This window comes from Battus philenor, unplaced genomic scaffold, assembly GCF_028537555.1.
Source record: "Battus philenor isolate CCGP_79_NKW_IND1 unplaced genomic scaffold, ilBatPhil1.0.hap1 SCAF_2, whole genome shotgun sequence".
Lineage (NCBI taxonomy): Eukaryota > Metazoa > Arthropoda > Insecta > Lepidoptera > Papilionidae > Battus > Battus philenor.
Window position 1 is genome coordinate 12,666,198 of NW_027181682.1, and position 20,404 is coordinate 12,686,601.

Below are 20,404 nucleotides of genomic sequence, written 5' to 3' on the forward strand. Positions count from 1 at the left end.
GGAATCGTGACACCTCTAAAATATTTTGTAACCCTGTTTTATGTAGACCATGAGTAATTTTAAATAAAAATTATAGTTTAGTAAAGTTTTTTGCAATCTTTTAACAAAAATTTTTGTCGGTGTCGGTTTTACTACCGGGTTCGCCGCGAAAGTTTATTGCCTTGTAAATTTTAAGCAAGTAAAAATTATAATAAAGTGTGTGTTATTTAGTTTGTTTTACAACTTTATTACAATAAAAATATATAATTTTTATCTTTACGTATTTAGGTACTCCAGCGGTAAACATAAGTAAAAAACCTTACAACCAACCGTGTAAAAAATCACAAAATCAGTGAGTTTTTTCGTGCAGCGCATTAACGATTTACGCTTTGTATCTTCTGAACCGGCCGTCGCGTCGCGTCTATATATCAAAAATATGCGGTTAATATGAAGATTGAAGTTGAAATACAAGCTTTTACTAAGGTTAAAACACTATTACATAGTGTACAGGAGATTATTTATGTTTCTCAAGTAATCGCATTCTACTTGTTGTTAAGTAATTCATAAACAATAGTACAAGTAATATAGTATAGATTAGAATACGTATGTTACGGTTTTGAGGCGCCGTAATATGTGTGATCGTAACATAGTGCGTGACAAACATTCCAGAAAAAGTCTCAATCTTCAATAGTGAGGGAAAGGATGCAAGAAGAAAGTTGGAGTCATAAAGTGATGACCACTAAACTACTACGCAGGATTTTACATTTGAAAATTCCGTACAAGACTTATTATTAGGCGTTATTTCTTACAAACACACAGACGTTCGTTTCGTCACTTTCGTGTCGTATTAATTCAAAAAAATCTGATATTTTTTAGGCTAGAGTTATTTGATAAAAAATATATTGTTCTAAGTTATGACTGATTATAACATTTAAGTCAATATTTTTTCCTCAAGTCAGATAAAAAACTATCCGTGACGGAGATAAAATATACAGCGAGGCATTGAACTTGCATAATAATCGTTTCATAGTAGTTTTCCTATTTGCGTCAGTGTTGTGCAAATTCCAGCTTGAGAAATGACGGAAACACTTTTTATTTATTGTTAAGATCAAATGATAAAAAAGGTAGCTTTTTTTAATTATTCGTCAAACGACAAATCACTAAAGACAAAGCATGTTCATACATATAAGTATCCAATTTTACGACGTAAAGCAATAGTCGTACTTATTTCTGAAAAAAAGTGCTGCTTTTAAAAGTGTACGTAATGGCAAAATGAAAACAAAATCTTTACTATGGCTATGTGATGGAATTAATTTAATCGTGGATAATTTTATTGCTTCAGCCATGAATGTCCACAGCTGGACAAGGACCTGCTCCATAGATTTCCAATAAGACCTATTGCAAGAGGTCTGGATCTAGCGTCTTCCAACCTTAACAAGGTCGCGTGTCCACCTTGTGGGTAGACTTTCCTACGCTACGGTTACAATTCCGTAGTTTCCACCCTTAAACTCAACACTATATCAGAAATGTTTTGGCATGATTATCTCCTGAAGGTCATGATACAAAGTTGCATCATTTAATTGCCAAATCTCACATTTAGTTTAGTAACATTGCCGCAATCGGTGTAAGACACCATGACGTCAAAACATTATAATTATTTTCAATTTCATTCTGTTGTTATAACGTCATAGACAGTTATCTACATATATAAGAATGAATTCAAATTCATCCCTTAGTCATTTTATAACATTTACCGATATATACCATTACCGATTTCATTAATTTTATCTGTTTTCTTATATTTTACGGAAGATTCTCATAGGAATAAAAGATAATAATGACAAAATCTCAAAAACTGTGTGTAAAATCGAAGTAATGGTAATAATATTATAATAGAGATAAACAGCGATATATTAGGGAAACCGGACAGTAATGTCGTTTCCGTCGACATATTTAACAGAAAAACAGTTTGATTTTCACAGCTCCGGCATTGAAACTTTACATACTAGATGGCAAAAGGTTGTTGATAACGAAGGTAAATATATTATTGATTAGTAATAAAACCTTGTTAAAATATAGTCGTGTGAATTTAACTTAAGAAAGCGACATTACTTTCCGTTACCCGTAAAACGTTTAGCCAAAATAGTCGTTATTTGTCGGTAAACTAAGATAAATTTTAATAATTATCATAATAAATGATATAAAACTGTTTATCATACGTAGGAGTAAAGTCCTGTACTTGATATAGGAAATCAATGTATTTCTCATCATACTGTACTTACATACCATTTTGAAATGTATGTGGTATTTCGTTAAAATTTTGTAGGTAGTAACATTATCCCATTGCTGTAGAAATTTTAGCACTTCACATTAATTAATTGCAACAAAGTTTTGACATTCTTCTTTCAATTTTATCCTGAACCTCACGTAAAAGAGTTCTTTGGAAAAATCAAAACAGTTAAAAAAAAATTCTGGCCTAAAATTACGAATCTATTTTACCTAAAAAGTATTTTAGAGTAACGCACTTATGCAGGAAGTTCACGAAAAGCAGGCAAGTCTTAACGTAAAATTTGGACATTAACTCGGCAAACATTTGTTTATGACACAATATAGCAAATACAAGGGAGACATAAGAACTTTGTTAAGGTCTTCGGAAGACGCAAGATGCATGTCACTTTCAGCCGATATTTTTGGCATTGGGTAGGCCTATGTGCACTAGTAGACGGATGCGGCTGAAATAATAATGAAGATTACTAATATTTTATGAGGTGGAATGAAAAAATTTGACATTTTTTTTAAAGTATTAACTCAATAATTATTACTATAAACATAATAGAACTTAGGTAGCCATCTAGCGGAAAGAATAGACAACATTTAAACAACAAAATATTCTACATTGCTTTTTAATATCACTAGATGGCGCGGATTAAAAACGGACAACACATTGAAAATGAAAATTTATTAATTTGCAATAAGACTTATTTTACAATTCGACATTAAGTACTCAAAATTGTTAATAAAAACTCAAGACAAATTTTGGTTTAGAACGACTTAGTCAAAAATAATGTACGAGTATAATATTACCATTTACTTTCCTTGTTTACAACTTAATAATCGTTTACTGATATACCTCTCACAAACGATAAATAGATAAAAACAAAAATAAACTAATCTACGCCAAAATGTAAATCTTTAACGTCGTGATATCATATTAAATTTATATTTGTTTTGGTTACATGAAAGACATACATTTTAATTCCTATAAATTCCAAAGTTGTAATTAATTATTTATTAATTTAGCAGAAGAGAAGAAACAATATACTTGTAATAGTAATTAGCTTTACTTTTGTTTTTAATTCTTCTTCTTTTCAACAACAATTTTCGAAAGTTATTATTACAAAAAAAAATCAAGCTTCGTACCAACTACGTCGTACCAACTACGTCGGATTAGTTCAGCCTAAGATATTGGTGGTATTTAAAATTAAACCTATATAGCAGGAACAAAATAAGATCAGACGAAATTTATAAACATATAATAAATACATATTACAATTTTTTTAATACAAATGTCGAAATCGACAATATTTAGGATTTTACGTGAAATAACTAAAATACCTGTATAAAAACACTATAGTCAGATCTCTTCTTGTCAAACTCAAATTTAAAATTATTTACCATTTCATGATATAATCGGTAATCGACAATTTCTTATTTTTTTATTTTAAAACCTACTAGTCGGTATTAGTGGGTTTATTTATTTTTGTAGAGGAAATATTGCATAGAATGTCAATATGTAAATATTTAATTTTACACTATTTATTTTACGTAACATTCGCAGAAAACGAAACGTTAACATTAAACTTTTAGGTCTTGGGATACCTCTATGGAAATTAATTATAGAAATTGAATTATACAATAAGGTAATATTTAAAAAAATATGACAAAATAAAATTTATTTTCTTAAGATGATCGGAAATAGGTATAAAAGGTCAAAGGGGTGAATATATAGTATATTTGTCAGCAAACATATTTGAAACCCTTACAACATATTTCAATCACCTGTATAAAGTAGCATTCTGTATATAAAAATATTACTGTGCGCTTAGAAATATGTTACATTAATTATTTTTTTACAAAGTTTGCGAGACAGATAATAAACCATAATTAGGTTGAATGTGTAGTAATCCGAATTTTAAAAGCGCTTTTTCTTACTATATCATTATAAATTTTATTTGATATTTTTGAAACCGTAGATTATTGGATACTGTACAATATATTTTTTTATTAAATAATGGTATATCCTTCTTTAATTAACCGCAAAGAAGCTATACATTCACCACTTTTATACCTATTTAAAATTAATCAGTATAATTATCATTACATCTAAAGTACAATATAATCGCTAGCAATATATCGAATAAATTCATCTCTAAACGAAATAGCAATTGTAATAATAAATCGCATAGATTCAAAGGGCGACACTAAACATTACCGTCCCAATTACATGCAAAACCAGTATTTGTCTTCATAATGTAATAATTGAAACACAATAAATGTTTCCTATACGAGGTAATTATTACGTCAGTTTACATTAAAAATTATCTTTATACCTAACGTTAAGGAAATTCAAATATTCTATTGATAATAGTCAATTCCATATATTATCCTTGATTTTGTCAATAATCACCACAGAACAATTATTTGAATTAATCTTATAAGAAATGGTCGTATTAAAATCGATAATTACGCAGTAAAATCATCACATTAATATGCGTTATTAGCCATACATACCGGGATTCCGAGAGCCCTTCAAATATTATAAAATTAGTTAAATATCATTATAATAAATTAATCATTTCGTATCTAAGATAATACGAGATGTACTATATTTAAGAGAAATCCTTATTAATTGCTATTTCGAGGAATGTTGTTACAAAATGCAGAATCCTTGAACACATGTCCACATAATTTTTGTAAATCTACTCCTACTATTTTGATTAATATTAATGAAATTTAGGAACACTGTACCAAAATGTACTGTTTATTACCAAAGAGATGTTACTTCAGGAATATCCTAATTCAAATTGTAAATATTGTCACTGTAACATACGCATCAAATTATTTGCGCTGTTCAATTGGTCCTTTGCTCTTGCACATAAAAAGCAACGACGTGAAGTAACCGCCAGTGTTATTTGTTCTTTAGTCGTGACACCACAGATCCACATCTGTTTGCCTTGCCTTACTTCAGTGTTTATTTTTAAAATACTTAAGGTATTTTATAGCAATGGACAAAGGTGAGTTAATCATAAATGAATAATCTTTCTTTTAATCTAAATAAAGTTAGTGCGTAGAATTTTGAATCTGGCTATAAATAAAATTACGTAAACATTTTTGTGACAATTGAAATATAAAAAAGTAAAAAAGTTCCGTAGTTTGCTAGAATTTCTGACTAGACGTAAAAAAACTTCTAAAATTTTTATACATTTACATATATACAATGAACAATCCGTAAAAACGGAAAAACGTAGTTTTAACTATATTATTTTATTTCTATCGATGACAGAGAATATAGATATAGATAATCCCTAATTGCAACAAGAATACGCCATTATAGCATACAATATTTACTATAAATAATTATTGACTTAGAGAAAAAAATTAAAAAAACCATATAGTCTGAAAAAGATGAAGCAACGTCTTTTTATAATCTGTTATTCTGGTCCGATATATGAGTTATTTATTCAACGTTTTCCTTGCCCAACAAATAATAAATGAATATACCTACAGGGATATTTCATTTTTTTTCAATTCTGGGAATGCTATCGAAATGATATGTAATATTATGATCAACATGCCACTCGTGTATTATGCAGCTTCTAATAATTTTAAAAAGAAATGTGATCGACGTAATTGATGTCGTAAGGCTCCTTGAGAAAAACCCACGAATACCTTACCTGTCATGTGTGACTTATCACTTTAAGAAAAGAAATATAAGCTCATTAAAATATCTTTAATTCCGTATAATATGAAGTATTGCTGAAAGGTTTCAAAGCTGATTTAGTCTCCTTTTAATTGGATGGAAGAAAAACCTTCGAAGTAACATATGTTTTCTGATATCAGTGAGGCGTTTAATAATGTGGCGCCTTTTAATACATAAACATATGTTCCAGCTACAATATACAAAGGCAAATAAATAAAAAAGACTTTAGTCTTTGCCTAAAATTTACATAAAACAAACTTGTTTTAGTTACACCACTTATAACTCTGAAACTACTGGACCAATGTTTATAATTTTCGTGTTTTTGGATTTTTCTTCGTCCGTAGTAAGTTAATAATTATTAAAATGTTATAATCATCAAATAAAATACTAGTATTTTTTATTGACGAAAAAATCTAACGTCAATCTAGTTTTGTTAAAAATGGAAGTAAACCATTTCAAGTAGATTTGAAATTCTAAAATCTACTTATTCATTGATTGTTAGACGAAACGAAGACTGCGACATGCATCTCATTTTACGAGATGATAAAAAAACGCAAAATTTTCCGATAGAAGTTAACAATTTTTTTTTATTTTTAGAATCATTTACTTTATTTACAAATTTATTAAAAACTCGAACGATTTACCTACCGCTTTAGCAACTGTCAACTGCACTAAACTTCTGAAACTACATGACATACAAAAACTTGGTGACAGATAGTGAAGGATGTGGTATCCTCCTGCTGAGGAGCGCTTAAAATATGATAAAGGAAAAAGAACTCTGAGGCTGATTGCACATAAACACGGAGAAAATAAAAGTTATTATATAAATATATATTTTATAAATAGGAAAGCATAAAAATAATGATTTATTTAATTAAAGAGCGGTAAACAATATACCATTTAAGCTTGGAATCTCAGACGATGTCAATATTTGTGCTATAACAGGCTTATTGGTTTTCGTTTCTTCAAATCATGTCGGTCATTAGCTTGGTTGTGACGAAATATTTGAATAAAATATTAACAATACAAAAATTGTTCATTATAAAATAGTGGTTATATTTTACTATAATGCACAAGCAACGGTGCCAGCGTTATTTATTTATAAATTTAGTAACTCCAAAATATTGATAATATTGGTAATGTAATTGATTGTTTTTAATAAAAATATGGTCATAATTAGTCGGACGAATGCAGGTGCTTTTGACATCAAAAAGACACAACATTTAATACTGATTTCAATTTTGAATCACCTTTTAACAATCTCCTTATAACGGACGTACGAAGCTTACTCCGTCTACTTATTTTATTCGAGTATCAATATTATTCACTCATATTCAGATTCTTTATTTCTAAATTATTAATATACTAACCTATTACTAACCTAGTCATCAAATAAAAATTGTTACGAATGTAATATTGGACACGCTTAATATGAAATATTTTTTTATTATTATTAACGTTAAAGAAAGACCAAACGGGATTTATATGCGTAGAGACAGCAGACCTAAAAGTAATTTTTGCTCACGAATTACGGATCCACAGATCTTGATTTTATTTTAAAGCCCCTGTTTCTGGAGACCTCTAGTTCTCCCGTACCGTGGCAAATCAAAGACTATTTATATAGAATCAATAATTTTTCACTGAATTTTATTATCGTTTTGCTTCTCTTTCATCCTTCTTAATGTCTTCCATTCATTTTTCTTTTCACCCTTCACAACATGATACATTCGTCTTCTAAATTTCCTCACTTACATTACATTCTCTACCGAATCTCACATTAACATTTTCTTTTATTTTTCTTTGTTTACTATTGCTCTTTACATTTTTTTTGCCTGTTTAATATAAATATTATTTTGTTACCTTATTATCTAAATCCCGGAATACTTTTAGTCTACTTTTAAAATGATCACAGTTTATTTCAGTATTCTTTCTTTTTCGATTTATTTAAATTACTTCAATTATATCCCTTATTTGTTGGTTCTTATCGTAGTTCTTACGACCTTCCTGCAGAAGACTACGAAGGCTTTCTTTATTGTTCACTAGTGAGGCGATGTTCCCTTTTTGATTTTTTCTTGCAACTGAAACTAGTAATCCGCTCTTTTCGTGACAAATACGGGCCAGCCGGTGATTAGCTGCCTGTATATTATTATTCTAACACTTTCTATTTTAAAAAGACTAAATGAAAAATAACAAGACTTTAACTTTGTTACAGTATCGCGGCATATGCTATCAGATGTGACGACTTTACCAGCCGTGCAGTTGGGAGATTTTTTATTGCAAATCGAACTGGATGACCCCAGGGAGTCAGTCAAAGAAATTGCACACCGAGAACTGCGAGAAACCCCTGAAGTGGTTAAACCCGCCATAGAGGATTTGAAGAGGCTACTAGAAGGTACTATTATATTTTTTTAAAAGAGGAAGTAATATTAAAATCATTTGCAATTTTAATTATTTGTTTCACTGTAGAACTTGCACTGTTAAAATTAATTACCTGTCTAATGATCATTGGAAGACCCTAGATGCAGGCCGCTTCAAACTGGTCCTATAGGAAATTTTTGGAGGTGGCCAATGTATAAAAAATAACTATAATAAAAATTCTAAGATAATCATCTTCAGAAAAAATATATTCAGAAAAAGTTTAAAAACATTTGACTTTCAAAACATCCGTCTCTATTCCAATAAAAAAGATGCAAACATAAAAGAAAACCTCCGGGTTTAAAATGTAATTATTCATCTAAGAAAAAACTCAAGAACAGGCAGTAATTTTTTTACTTAATTTTGAATTCGTAACATCATACAAAATAAGTGTACATTTTGGTGCAATAGAATTAGTGACACAAAGTTTTTTTGTTTTTGCCTCGACCTTACTTATTATTCATTACATTGAACAACATGATTTCAAACTGTAATAACCTGGTTAAGATTTTTGAGTTACGGAAACCGGTGAAGAAAAACATAGTGAAGAAACCCGGGCACTTTAGAAACTTACATCATAAAGACTTTGACGTCTACAAATACGTGCTAAACTAACATGGTAAATCACAACTCGTAACCCTCTCTCAGATAGGAAGGCTGTTTCAACATTGGGAACAATACAAAGTTAATACACACACATACAATAGATTAAGTGAAATGATGAAACGTACCGTACTGTGGGAGGATTATGTTGAATACATTGGACGTCCTGTAGCTAAAATGATGATGATAAGAATAAATTTCTTTCATCGAAAATAATTAATAATAATTTTACTGAGTCCGTTTATCTTCTTTTCATAAATATATTCTTATATTTTTAGAAGGTTTTTATACGAAAAAATACAATATCCAGTGCAGCTCATATTTGCAATCGACAAAAGTCGATAAATAAACCTCAAGGACAGTCGTCGAGTGTCTGTGGCGTCAATCTTAAAAATCCACATGTTTTTCACATACCTGATTGTACCTTGTCTTTTCCTTTGTTGGAAAAGCATCAATATTATTTTGTATGCACCAAAACTAACAATTATTGTGCATAATCTAGATTTATTGCAATGCAATATACAAGAACCACCATTTTTTGAAGTAACTTTATATTATTAATAAAGATTCGAATTAATTATCCATAACCAAGACAGAGCAACTTCTATCGGGACAGTTAGTAAATGATAAAGTACGCCGGTATTTCTTGAGAATAAAATCCTAAACATGTGTGATATCTTTCAATCAAGCTTCGCTTCATAATGCTTCGTAATCTTTTGAGTTTATTTGCATACTTAGGAAACCTTAACATCATAATTATAAATAATAGTAGAAAGTGATTTGACTACAAAAATATTTTGTTTTACTACAGGAGACAAAGATCTACACGTACCCCTCCACAGTGAGGCATGGCTCGTTAGATTCCTTCGCCCTTGCAAGTTTTATCCAGACAGCGCCCATGATCTGGTAAGTTATAAAAACTAAACTTGCAATATCATCTATAGTACTGTCAAAACTGTTGTACTACCTAGCAGATTATCTGCTGCTCCGTGCCTTCAATCTCATGCTTTTTTTTTCTTCGCGGCACTTCAATAGCATTATAATTAACTTTTTGTTCGGTTAGTTTTTCTCCGAGTTAGGTGCAACTTTATGAGAGGGATCACAGGCTATTTATAACATCTTAAAGCTTAGTTACTCTTAAGAGGGTTAGTTTAAAAGATAATGTGTACACAGGTGTTGTAGGAAACCGTAGCTAATATTAAGAAGTATTGAACTTGAATAACTATAAAAAACCCAAATGCGTAATTTATAACGTTGTCCAAGAATTTTGTGCTAAAAACTCGCGAATAAGTAATAATGTAACAAAAAAATAAAGAAAAACTATACAGGAAACGTAACATCGAAATGCGTGAACCTTGGTTAATTGACTCAATTACATGGTTGATGCTGATATACATCAAAAATTGTTTTAATTTCATTTTTAATTGCAATTGTTGAGTTTCTGGCCGGCTCTTCTCAGTAGATTTGCATTCACAGAAGGTGGTAGTACTTATAATGTTAAAATATTTGTCAATTTAAAACTATATGTAAATGCGTACTCGAAAAAACATATATTGTATTTTGAATTGTACCTTGTATTAGTAGATACAGCTAACAACCTTACGGAATTAAGCGGATTATCCACAAAATATGAGGACTGTTATCAATTACAAATTGAAATTAATAACATTTTGAGATCACACGTTTAATATAAAAATAAAAAAGCCAAATGAAATGTGTGCAGAAATAAAGAGTTTCTTCAGATCTTTATCTTCCGATAAAACTTTTATTGCTTTACCTTGGACGCGTACGACAGATACATAATTAATTACAATCAATCAAAATAATGAGTCAGTCTGTTATTTTATCTTTCTTCGTATCCCGGTATACTTGCAGCCATCCTTCTTTTGGTGGAATCATCGGTTAATTTTTATAAAAATATTTCTCTATTAGCTAGCTGACTTTCTTTTACATTATATGCAGGAACCGCCCGTGCTAAAACGAGTCATTCCGTCTAACATATACTCGAGGAACGTTAAAATTCAAGTTCAATGCCGGACTTGTCGGCGATCTCATATACTCTCAGAAAAGTCTAGATGCTTCTCGTGGATCACCATCTGTGATTGAATAATAATACGCTATCATAGTTCTGTCGATAATCGAATAGAACAATCTGTTATGAAATAAAAACATCACAGAGGCAGTAGAATATTGAATAACCTAATAAAAAACACAATATTAACACTATAGTAAAACACTACGTGATATGTAGATATCACAAACATTCACGTTACACCATCCTAAAAACATGGGATTGAAATACAAAACAACATTAATATAAACGAAAGGTTTAAGACTTAATTGATATTTAACCAAAGCTTACTCCATTAAACGGCATTCGTAAAATTGAACTCACAGTCGAAAAGTTCTCTCGTCCTATTGGAAGTGCAACAGGTAGTCGAACGTCTTGAACTTGGGCCTTGAACTTGGGCCAATTAAACAATGCTTTACTTTCCGCAAATCAATGTTAATAGAAAAAATATTTTAATTCTGACTAGTACCAGTTCAATGTATCAGTTTGAATAACGTAATTAAAAAAGAGGAGTTTAGAAAGATTTAGAGTAGCTCTTCCTTCTTGCTTATTACCTTCCTATATAGGAACGAATTCCACTGGTACATTATAAAAAACATAAAAATAAATTGTAAAGTTAGATAATTATTTGCTTCCTGATACTTTACATCTTTTCTCTGATAATGTTTAACCCATTTCGGGATAAATTTTATAGGCCAACACTACTTCATAATTGACCTACCTACTGGTCTGGGACGCAAATGTTTTTCTCGCGTCGCAAGCGGCTCGCGGTCCGTGTTCAACACGCATGGTCTCAACCATTGTGATATAATAAAATAGTTTTGTATTCTTTCTAACACACGCAAATCATGGAGTATTTCTAAGGACAACCTTTTACTTGCGAACTATAGGAGTGCTTTCTAAAATATACCTGTTTAGTTAGTGCGATCCAAGTATTATTAAAATATTCGGCACACATTCTTGTCTACTAGTTTTGTCAAAATATTGAGTATTTTCTAGTAAGAAAAGATGTAATTCTTGATTATCTTAATAACTACTGAAAAATTATTAGTATTTGGTGTTAACAACCTCAGAGATGTAACAAATGTTGTGCTTTCCCTAATATTTCTTCACGATTATCTTAAAAATTATAAAATACGTTAGAATTATTCGCCGAACATAAAAAAATACTCGTTTTATAGTTTCAAATCTCTCAACTAAGTCATGAATTTGTGAAATGAGAAAAACATACCTGCAGATATGTAATTTAACTTTACATTTTACGTTCAGATAACTGCAGAGAATAAATTAAAGTAAACGATAACCTTCCTTATAACAAGCATTGTTTGTATGTAAAAAAAAATTAATTTTAATTAACCCAGTAGGCATTTTAAAATTTTATGTTTTTTAAAATAACTTGTCTGGTTTTTTGCGAGATAATTTTATATTAATAAACTCGATTCATTTCGGATTAATTTATTTAAATTTTTTTGGTTTTTTTTTTCCATCCCTGCTGCTCTCTTGGCATTTACAGATCCTGTAGGTTTGACACTGGAGCAGATAATTCTTTGCCTAAGCTGTAGCAAAGCTTGATGCCTTCTTAGATGCCAAAGCTTCGACTGCTAAATACTCCTTTATCACCAGATTGGTAGATCGCTGATTTCTGGCGAACGGTCGCTTAGACGATCATTTCATGGAGTGACTTGCGTATGGGCCCCCATGAAAAGGCTCCAGTTAAAGTTATAACTCGCGTTTAAAATTCTGATTCAAGAACGCCCGAGAATACCGAATCTGGTCTGAGACAATTTCTAATGCCTGGTTAACTTTACTACCTCTTCAGAAAACGTTAGCGCGGGAAGAAAAAATAATGAAAAAAAACTCCAACAACGATTCTATATTTAATGGAATCAGGTGTTATTTTAGGGAAGTCCATCCTAAGTAAGAAAAAGACCAATATTTAGCCACTTCCGCTCATGCAGAGGTAGTCGTGCAACAAAGTGCACCGCCCACCAGCCCGCTGATAAATGCGCATGCGGCAAACAATGCGAACTACACAACTACCACGATTCTATATGTTTTAATTTAGGGTTGTCGTCCGGCATCTCGTCTTTACGAGCTGACCTCGCCCAACTGGTTCTTGACTGGCTACGAAATATTTATCATCTTTTTGTCGTAGCGTCGTCCAACTTTAAACATACTTCGTTTATTTTCAAAATTACTTCTTATATTCGGATAGAAAACTTTCTGCTATATTACATATTATGTTTAATCGTTCTATATAAATATTATACTTTTGTCATTTTTTCGTAAAATAAGTTGCGTACTTAAATAAATATATTAATAATCTTCTTACAGATAAAGCGTTACTATGCATTTAAAGTAAAGCACCGTTCACAATACGATGGACTGACGCCGAGCAAAGAACAGAACATCTTCAATCAAAACATTTTGACGGTGCTTCCCACACGAGACCAGTTTGGTCGGAGAGTGCTTGTACTAGAACTGGGAAGTGAGTAAGCGCCTTTATAATTATACTTTAAGTCTTCGAACAATGGTTCAAAATAATTGCTTAATGAAAATCTTTATTTGGACATATGATTTATTTTTCTTTCTTGTATGAATAAGAGAGTGATTATTATATTTATATAACGTTACAATAATGTAATAAAATCGGTGTACTCACTAATTGTAGTAAGTACACCGATTATATTACATTATTGTGTGTATTGACACTGTGTCGTAAATAATAATAACAATGCTGCATAAATAGTAACATTAAAAATAAGTAATTTTAAAAATGTTCCATTGGGCGCATTACAGGTCAACCTCAGGTACAATATATACTGAAGAAAGACAAAACTGATCTAGAATAAATTAACGTCAAGTTTATAGATTTATTTAATTCCTTCTTCATTGAGAATTAGAGTGATGGAGAGAGAATTTAATATCAATGGTTTAGACAATATTACGATCATACGTTTAAACCTTACTTTATTTACTACATCTTCACTGGGCTCACAAGAAACATCTTAGCACAAAAACTGTGTCATAATCGCTGGTAAAACGAAGCAACTGTAATTACTTACGATTATCACAAATCACAGTGCATGTACGCATGCATCATCCAAAGTCCAATGACATACATCACATCCTTTACTCAAGGACTGAACTGTGTTTACACTTCTGTACGTTCTTTGAAAAGTGACTAATGGTTACTTTTGTATATTTGCATTCATCATTACATACATCACATACATTGCATCATATATCACAGAAAATATGAGGATATATAAAAACTTCCAGGTTATAATTATTTACTGCGCTATTTCAAACATACATATACGCTAAACAAAGCTTTTTATTATTTTAGCAAAGATACAACGCTATAGCTATTGTTATTTTATTAGACAAATCGATTTATTAACCTCATAAAAACACAGCTTTAATTTATTACTTTGACCTTCTTAACGTCGATTGACTTTCACCTCACATTTATGGACAAAGAGATAAATACTATATTCGACGCATACATGGTAGAACCACGTCAATGCATGTTGTATTGGCTATTTTTAACGATAGTAGTAAATCGCGTCAGATGACATTGCAAAGAAGATTTTCAGATGAAATTGTCAAAGACCTTGCATCTTGTCCAATTTACACGTGTTTTATGAGGAAAATTTACGTTTGGTATTTATACGAAGATTAATTATTTATGCTCCTTAGAAATTTGGTGCACAAAAAATTTAGAAGAAAAAAATACTATATGAAAAAGAAACGACTCCGTAATATAAAATGTTGACATACTGTATAAATCAAGCATCGTTCACTTAATAAGAAGTTAAGAAGAATTAAGTTTAGTTTTAATGTCATTAAAAACAAATGTTGATTATATTTGAAAAAAGTAAAATTTGAAACGTGACCTCGGGTCAAATTAAAACAAAACGATTTTAATCTCAACTCAAAATTGCTGTCATTATTATTTGTCATATTATGTTCAATTTACTATCATTAATGTGCACGTTGTAGAATGACATTAATATTTTAATACAATGCTTACTCCGACTTGCTCGTGTCATTATATCTCATTTAAATAATTGTTGTGACTGACAATCCATTCAGATTTTTTTAATAAATTTTTGTCGGTAATATTTTTTAATGTCTCTAAACTTATAAGTGTTGATCGTAAATCTAATGCGGTGTCTTCGCGTTGAAAATGCTGTGAAACATAATTGGCTGACCTGGCCACTCTTTATCAATCAAATTGATCTTTATTAAAAAGTTTACTTCACAGTGACCACTTTAATGCACCTAATTATGAACGATTTGATTTAAGGGGGTCTATAAATCGATTAATTAGATATTTTCGTCCTACGGAAGCAAACACAAAAACAGCGAAGTGCAAGGTGATCAAAAGACCTTGGTAGAAATACATAGTAATGAGCAGGGGCTTAAAGAGGTTTCTTCATCGCCATTATTTCAACTGTAGGTCATCCATTGTTGAACATTGGTCTCCCCTTTTGGTAGGATCAGTGGGAAGCGGCCTGCATCCAGCGTCTTCCGACAACCTTAACATAGTTTAGACTAATATAATTCTATGCTCTGCGATCTTTAACTCTGTAAAGTTATAATTACCTTCATTAATATTTTTTTATTATAATTTTAATCATTAGGCACCAATTTTGTGACCGTGGTTCCTAATGTTCCCACAATTGATTTGTGATGCGTCCTGTTAACATTTATGTATTATCATTATAATTCACTATGCGCTATAATGAAGTAACTAAAATAGCTAGCATAAGTTCAGCGGATTCGCACGGTAACCGTTCACGGGCGGCCGCTGAGCTTACGCAGCCAGGCGCAGCTTACTTCAATCAACAAGGCGGACAGACGACCTTGTTAAGGTCATTGAAAGACGCTGGATGCTGTTCGCTTAAAACCGGTCTTATTGAAAATTTATACAGGAAGCCCACATTCAGCAGTAGATGTCGTACTTCTGAAATAATTATGATTATAATTTTATAGTGACTAATCAATTATTATAGCATTAATATAAGTTAATTTATATTGCCTCTCCTACGCACTTTAAAAGTAAACGAATCATGCTTTAACGATGTGATAACTGCATAATTGCTTTGAAAAAGTTACCACTTCTGTAATGGTTTCGTCATTTTGAAGTTATAAAAATAAGCTATAATTAAATTTACGTGTCCCATTTATTAAAAATCAATAAATTTATTAAAAATAATAGTACTTATTTAATAAAAGCTTTACTGTGAAATCGTATAGTAAAAGTAAAGATAAAAAAGTCCTGCGTTATGACAAATTCGTGAGCACCCTATTGTTTACGGAATTTAATGGCTTATTTTTTATTTGTATTCTGAGTTTAAGTAATGCGAATTAAGCGAATGCTTGATGTATTCGTTCGCTGGGGTATTAAGGTACTGGAATAGTGACCACTGATTGGCAGGCGTAACATAGGACATCCAAATAAAAGGTGGACCATGTCAAGGCCGTCGGAAGACAATAGATTCCAACCTTCCAACCGATCTAGAAATCTATAAAAAAGGCATCCAACAGTCTACTGCGTCCAGGACGTCTATTTTCTGATAATGATTCATTCGTAATCGCTTAATGCAGTGGCGTAAAACAGCGCTAAAGACTTCCTGGGGTATATAAGCGGCAAGACGGGAGAGGTAAATAAAAGTCTATCAGCCTATTTTCAAATATCTTTTATGCGTATTGCCAATCAATCCCTCTCCTTTTCACCACACACATACCTAAGGCGGTGACGAATCCTTCCGCGTACACTATAAATTCCGAAATAGGGTACCTATATAATTATATTTATATCGTATGTATTGGGATGAAGATCAAATATATATACAAAGAAGAAAACCGGAGAACGCCTGTTAATTATTCAAAATTATTTTACGTTTTAAAAAATTGGCTTCTTGAATCGATTTTAATTTTGATTTTCAATATTATGCTTTGACTGGACTGCCGATCCCAGGCAATTTGTATTTTTTATACTGTGTATTTCTTTGTCGAAGACTGGTGAAAATTTGAGGTAAACTTATCGTTTTAAATATACTATATTTAATTAGGAATGCATTATTTTCAGAAAAATGGAAGCATAATAAATGTTCGTTGGACGAGGTGTTTAAAGGATGTGTTCTATTTCTGGAGGGTGCTATGCTTGAGCCGGAAACTCAGATCTGTGGCGCTGTCGTAATCTTTGACATGGACGGCTTGTCCATGCAGCAAGTTTGGCAATTTACTCCACCTTTTGCTAAGAGGATAGTTGACTGGTTACAGGTAAAAACATACAAAATGGCTATGAACACATAAAATATTAATGCTTTGGTTAATAAGTCGATACCTATGATTCGTAATAACAGTAATTTTGTGCGTTAAAATTTACACGATTATTACTTACTTAGCTATTTTTAATATTATTATATTTAGCGATAATTATATAAAAACAATTTAAAAATTGTGTTAGCATTTAACTATCACACAGATACAAACATTTTTTTTTATTTCACATTGAATTTTTATAGAACACTTAATTGATTACTATGGGCTTGTATTAATGTTGTAATCTGCATAGAGAATTAATTATAGCCTTGTTATACGAAATCCGTGACGTAACGAGCAAAACTGACCCGCCATTTTATATAAATATGTCTGTAATCAAAAACAAACCACATCTATATGCATATACATTGGATATCTGTCAGAAATCGTATTTAATAATTATAATTACTCAACCTATTCCCAGTGTAACAATAAAAAAGATGTGTGATTTTAAATATAATTCTCATTTAAAAATCCTTTAGAAACAATAGAGAAATGTAACAATCAATAGATTGATTAACAGAAATAAAAATTGATTAAAAGGCTTCCCACCTTTTAGAAAGGGCGTTGTTATTACATTGATTTTAGCCAAAGCGAAGTGGTACGACGAACAAAAAACCGGTGGACTATTCTACCCACGTAGGACTAGCAAATTTGTGTAATAAAATGTAATAACAAAACTAAAAATTTCATTTATCTAAAATAAAATCTTTATGATAAGCAAATATGATAACAAAAATTAAAAGATTAAAATAAAATTAAAATTTTAAGTCTGTCCGTGTCTACTTCTTGAAGCTATAAAAAAATAAACGCTTCAGAATTTTAATTTTTTAAATAAGTATATTTTTAAGAATTAGGCATTACGTTGTTAAGAATTCAAATCAACGAACATAATATCGTGTTCAGATATGTAATACGCGTAAGTAGTCTTCAGTCATTTGCATGCGATATAAACCTTTTCAAGAGCACTAAAGCAATTAGGCTCCAGTAAACAATGCCTTGCACTGCTGGCGTACTGATCCAATTAAATATACGAACAGGTAATAGGTAATTGTTCATAAAATATTGCATGCGCACTATATACAATTGTTTTTGAAACTTATGGAATTGTACAAAGACGAGTTCGATATTGTTTTGTTAATATACAATTATGTGTAGTATAGATCGTTGTTCAATTATTAAACAGTGCGTTCGTTGATAAAAGGTTCCGTTAAAGTCAGAGTGAGATTGTGGTCTTTTCTAGTATCTGTCTGATTTATACAGGGTGTTTGGCTATAAATAGTTGGAAGTTAAAACTTAAATGTAGTGCAATGTATAACTCATTTGTCAGCAGACAGCTTTACAAAATGTGCAGGGACAAAACAATATGTAATTTAATAATTAGTTATCAAATAAATTAAGTAATATATTAAATACAAAACCACTTTTGAATATAGGGTACCTGTTAATTCAATGGATTCATATCTTAAAAGCTTTTGCACCTAATATTAACGAAAAAAAATTTTAAACCTAAATCAATCTGTATATGGTAAAGCGACTAATTTTTTAAATGAGTCATTCACGAACTGGCTAAAATTCAAAAATACAGATCTGCCAAATGCCGGATTAAGTTTAATTAAATTGAATTCTCAGTTATAACAAATAAGAAATTGGACATCGACTTTAGAATATATTCTTTATTAGTCTCCTTTGCCAAACTGTGAACAATATTAACTAAAAAGATATCCTCAATTACATAATTTTTATTTAAAATTTTATATTTTCAGGAAAGTATACCGCTTCGAGTGAAAGGACTATACATAATCAACCAGCCCTACATATTCAACATGGTGTTCCAATTATTCAAACCATTCCTGCAAGAGAAGTTGCGTTCCCGTATTATATTCATGGGCAAGGATAGAGAGCTCCTCCACAAGCACATTAACCCCAAATACCTCCCGGACAATTACGGGGGCACCCTCACAATACCTCCAGTGACTGGGCCCCAATGGCTGGAGCTCTTGCTTCTTTGCGATCGAGAGTTTAGTGGTTAGCATTTACTTTATTATTTGAATTCGATGAAAGCATGAAGTGCATTGTTGAAATAAGAACATTTGTAATTGATCAAACAGATTAGCCCTCAAAACCAAAAAATTATAATAGAAGTACATGCAACCTCTTCGCTGGCATACACTGCACTTAGAATTTTAACCATAAAATAGTATAGTGTAACGAAAACATTTACTTCTGTTAATCTGTCGGTAAACCGTGGCAAAATAGTATTATTTTGCAATTCTTCTCAAAGTTTTCTTAACTGTAAATTATTTTAAAAATACCATTAAATGCGCCTCCGAGAATTTAAATTTTATCAACATGCTAAAATATTATGTCTTTAGACCTATATAACTATACCGTATTAACAAAGTTTGTTTTTACAGTATTAAACAGCAACCTTTTTTAACCTTAGTTTACGTTTTTAAAATTCCTCATTAAAAGAAATTCGATTTTCTTTTCTTTTTTTGTATGTTAGACTCGGATGCTAAAACTATGGCGCATATAGTCTCAAAAAGCCACAGGTCACAGGTCATATATAAATCTATAACTTACAAATATATTTCGATGATATTCAAAATTCAAAATTTCGTTAAAATGTATTATTCATTCCTTATTCATTCAAATGCCATTGTCGGTTGTCAGCCTAGATCCCCTTAATGACTACCAACCTCAGAGAGAGCCGAATCATACCTCAATTGGAAGATACTAACGGATTATAGGAGGGCATATTGCTTTGTTGGTTTTATTAGTTGCTTTGGTCACATTAAGTGGACCGACAGCAAAGTCAAGGTCACGGGAAGTCGCTGGACATGGGCAGCGCAATACTGGTCACTGTGGAGACCTTTGGAGGAGATATATGCCTTCCAACGGACGTCTGTCGGCTGACACGACGATGTTACATAAATTACATCTGATATACGATTTTGATTTCGATTTATATTTAAACATAAGAAATTTGTAAATCGATTTTAAATTTTCTTTTGTTT

At 31.0% G+C, this 20,404-nt stretch overlaps 1 protein-coding gene across 3 annotated transcripts in view; it reads left to right on the forward strand.

The window, feature by feature from the left end:
* The window catches only part of LOC137922027 (clavesin-1), a 34,301-nt gene that overhangs the window by 12,831 nt on the left and 1,066 nt on the right, over positions 1-20,404 (forward strand). For 2 of the 3 annotated variants that reach the window (XM_068764862.1, XM_068764861.1), the window contains exons 3-7: positions 8,172-8,351; positions 9,789-9,883; positions 13,383-13,536; positions 17,149-17,342; positions 19,151-19,412. In XM_068764862.1, coding sequence (XP_068620963.1) covers positions 8,172-8,351; positions 9,789-9,883; positions 13,383-13,536; positions 17,149-17,342; positions 19,151-19,412 — 885 coding nt within the window. Of the gene's footprint in view, positions 1-5,183; positions 5,274-8,171; positions 8,352-9,788; positions 9,884-13,382; positions 13,537-17,148; positions 17,343-19,150; positions 19,413-20,404 lie in introns of those variants that run through there. The other variant, XM_068764863.1, reaches the window with a different exon arrangement.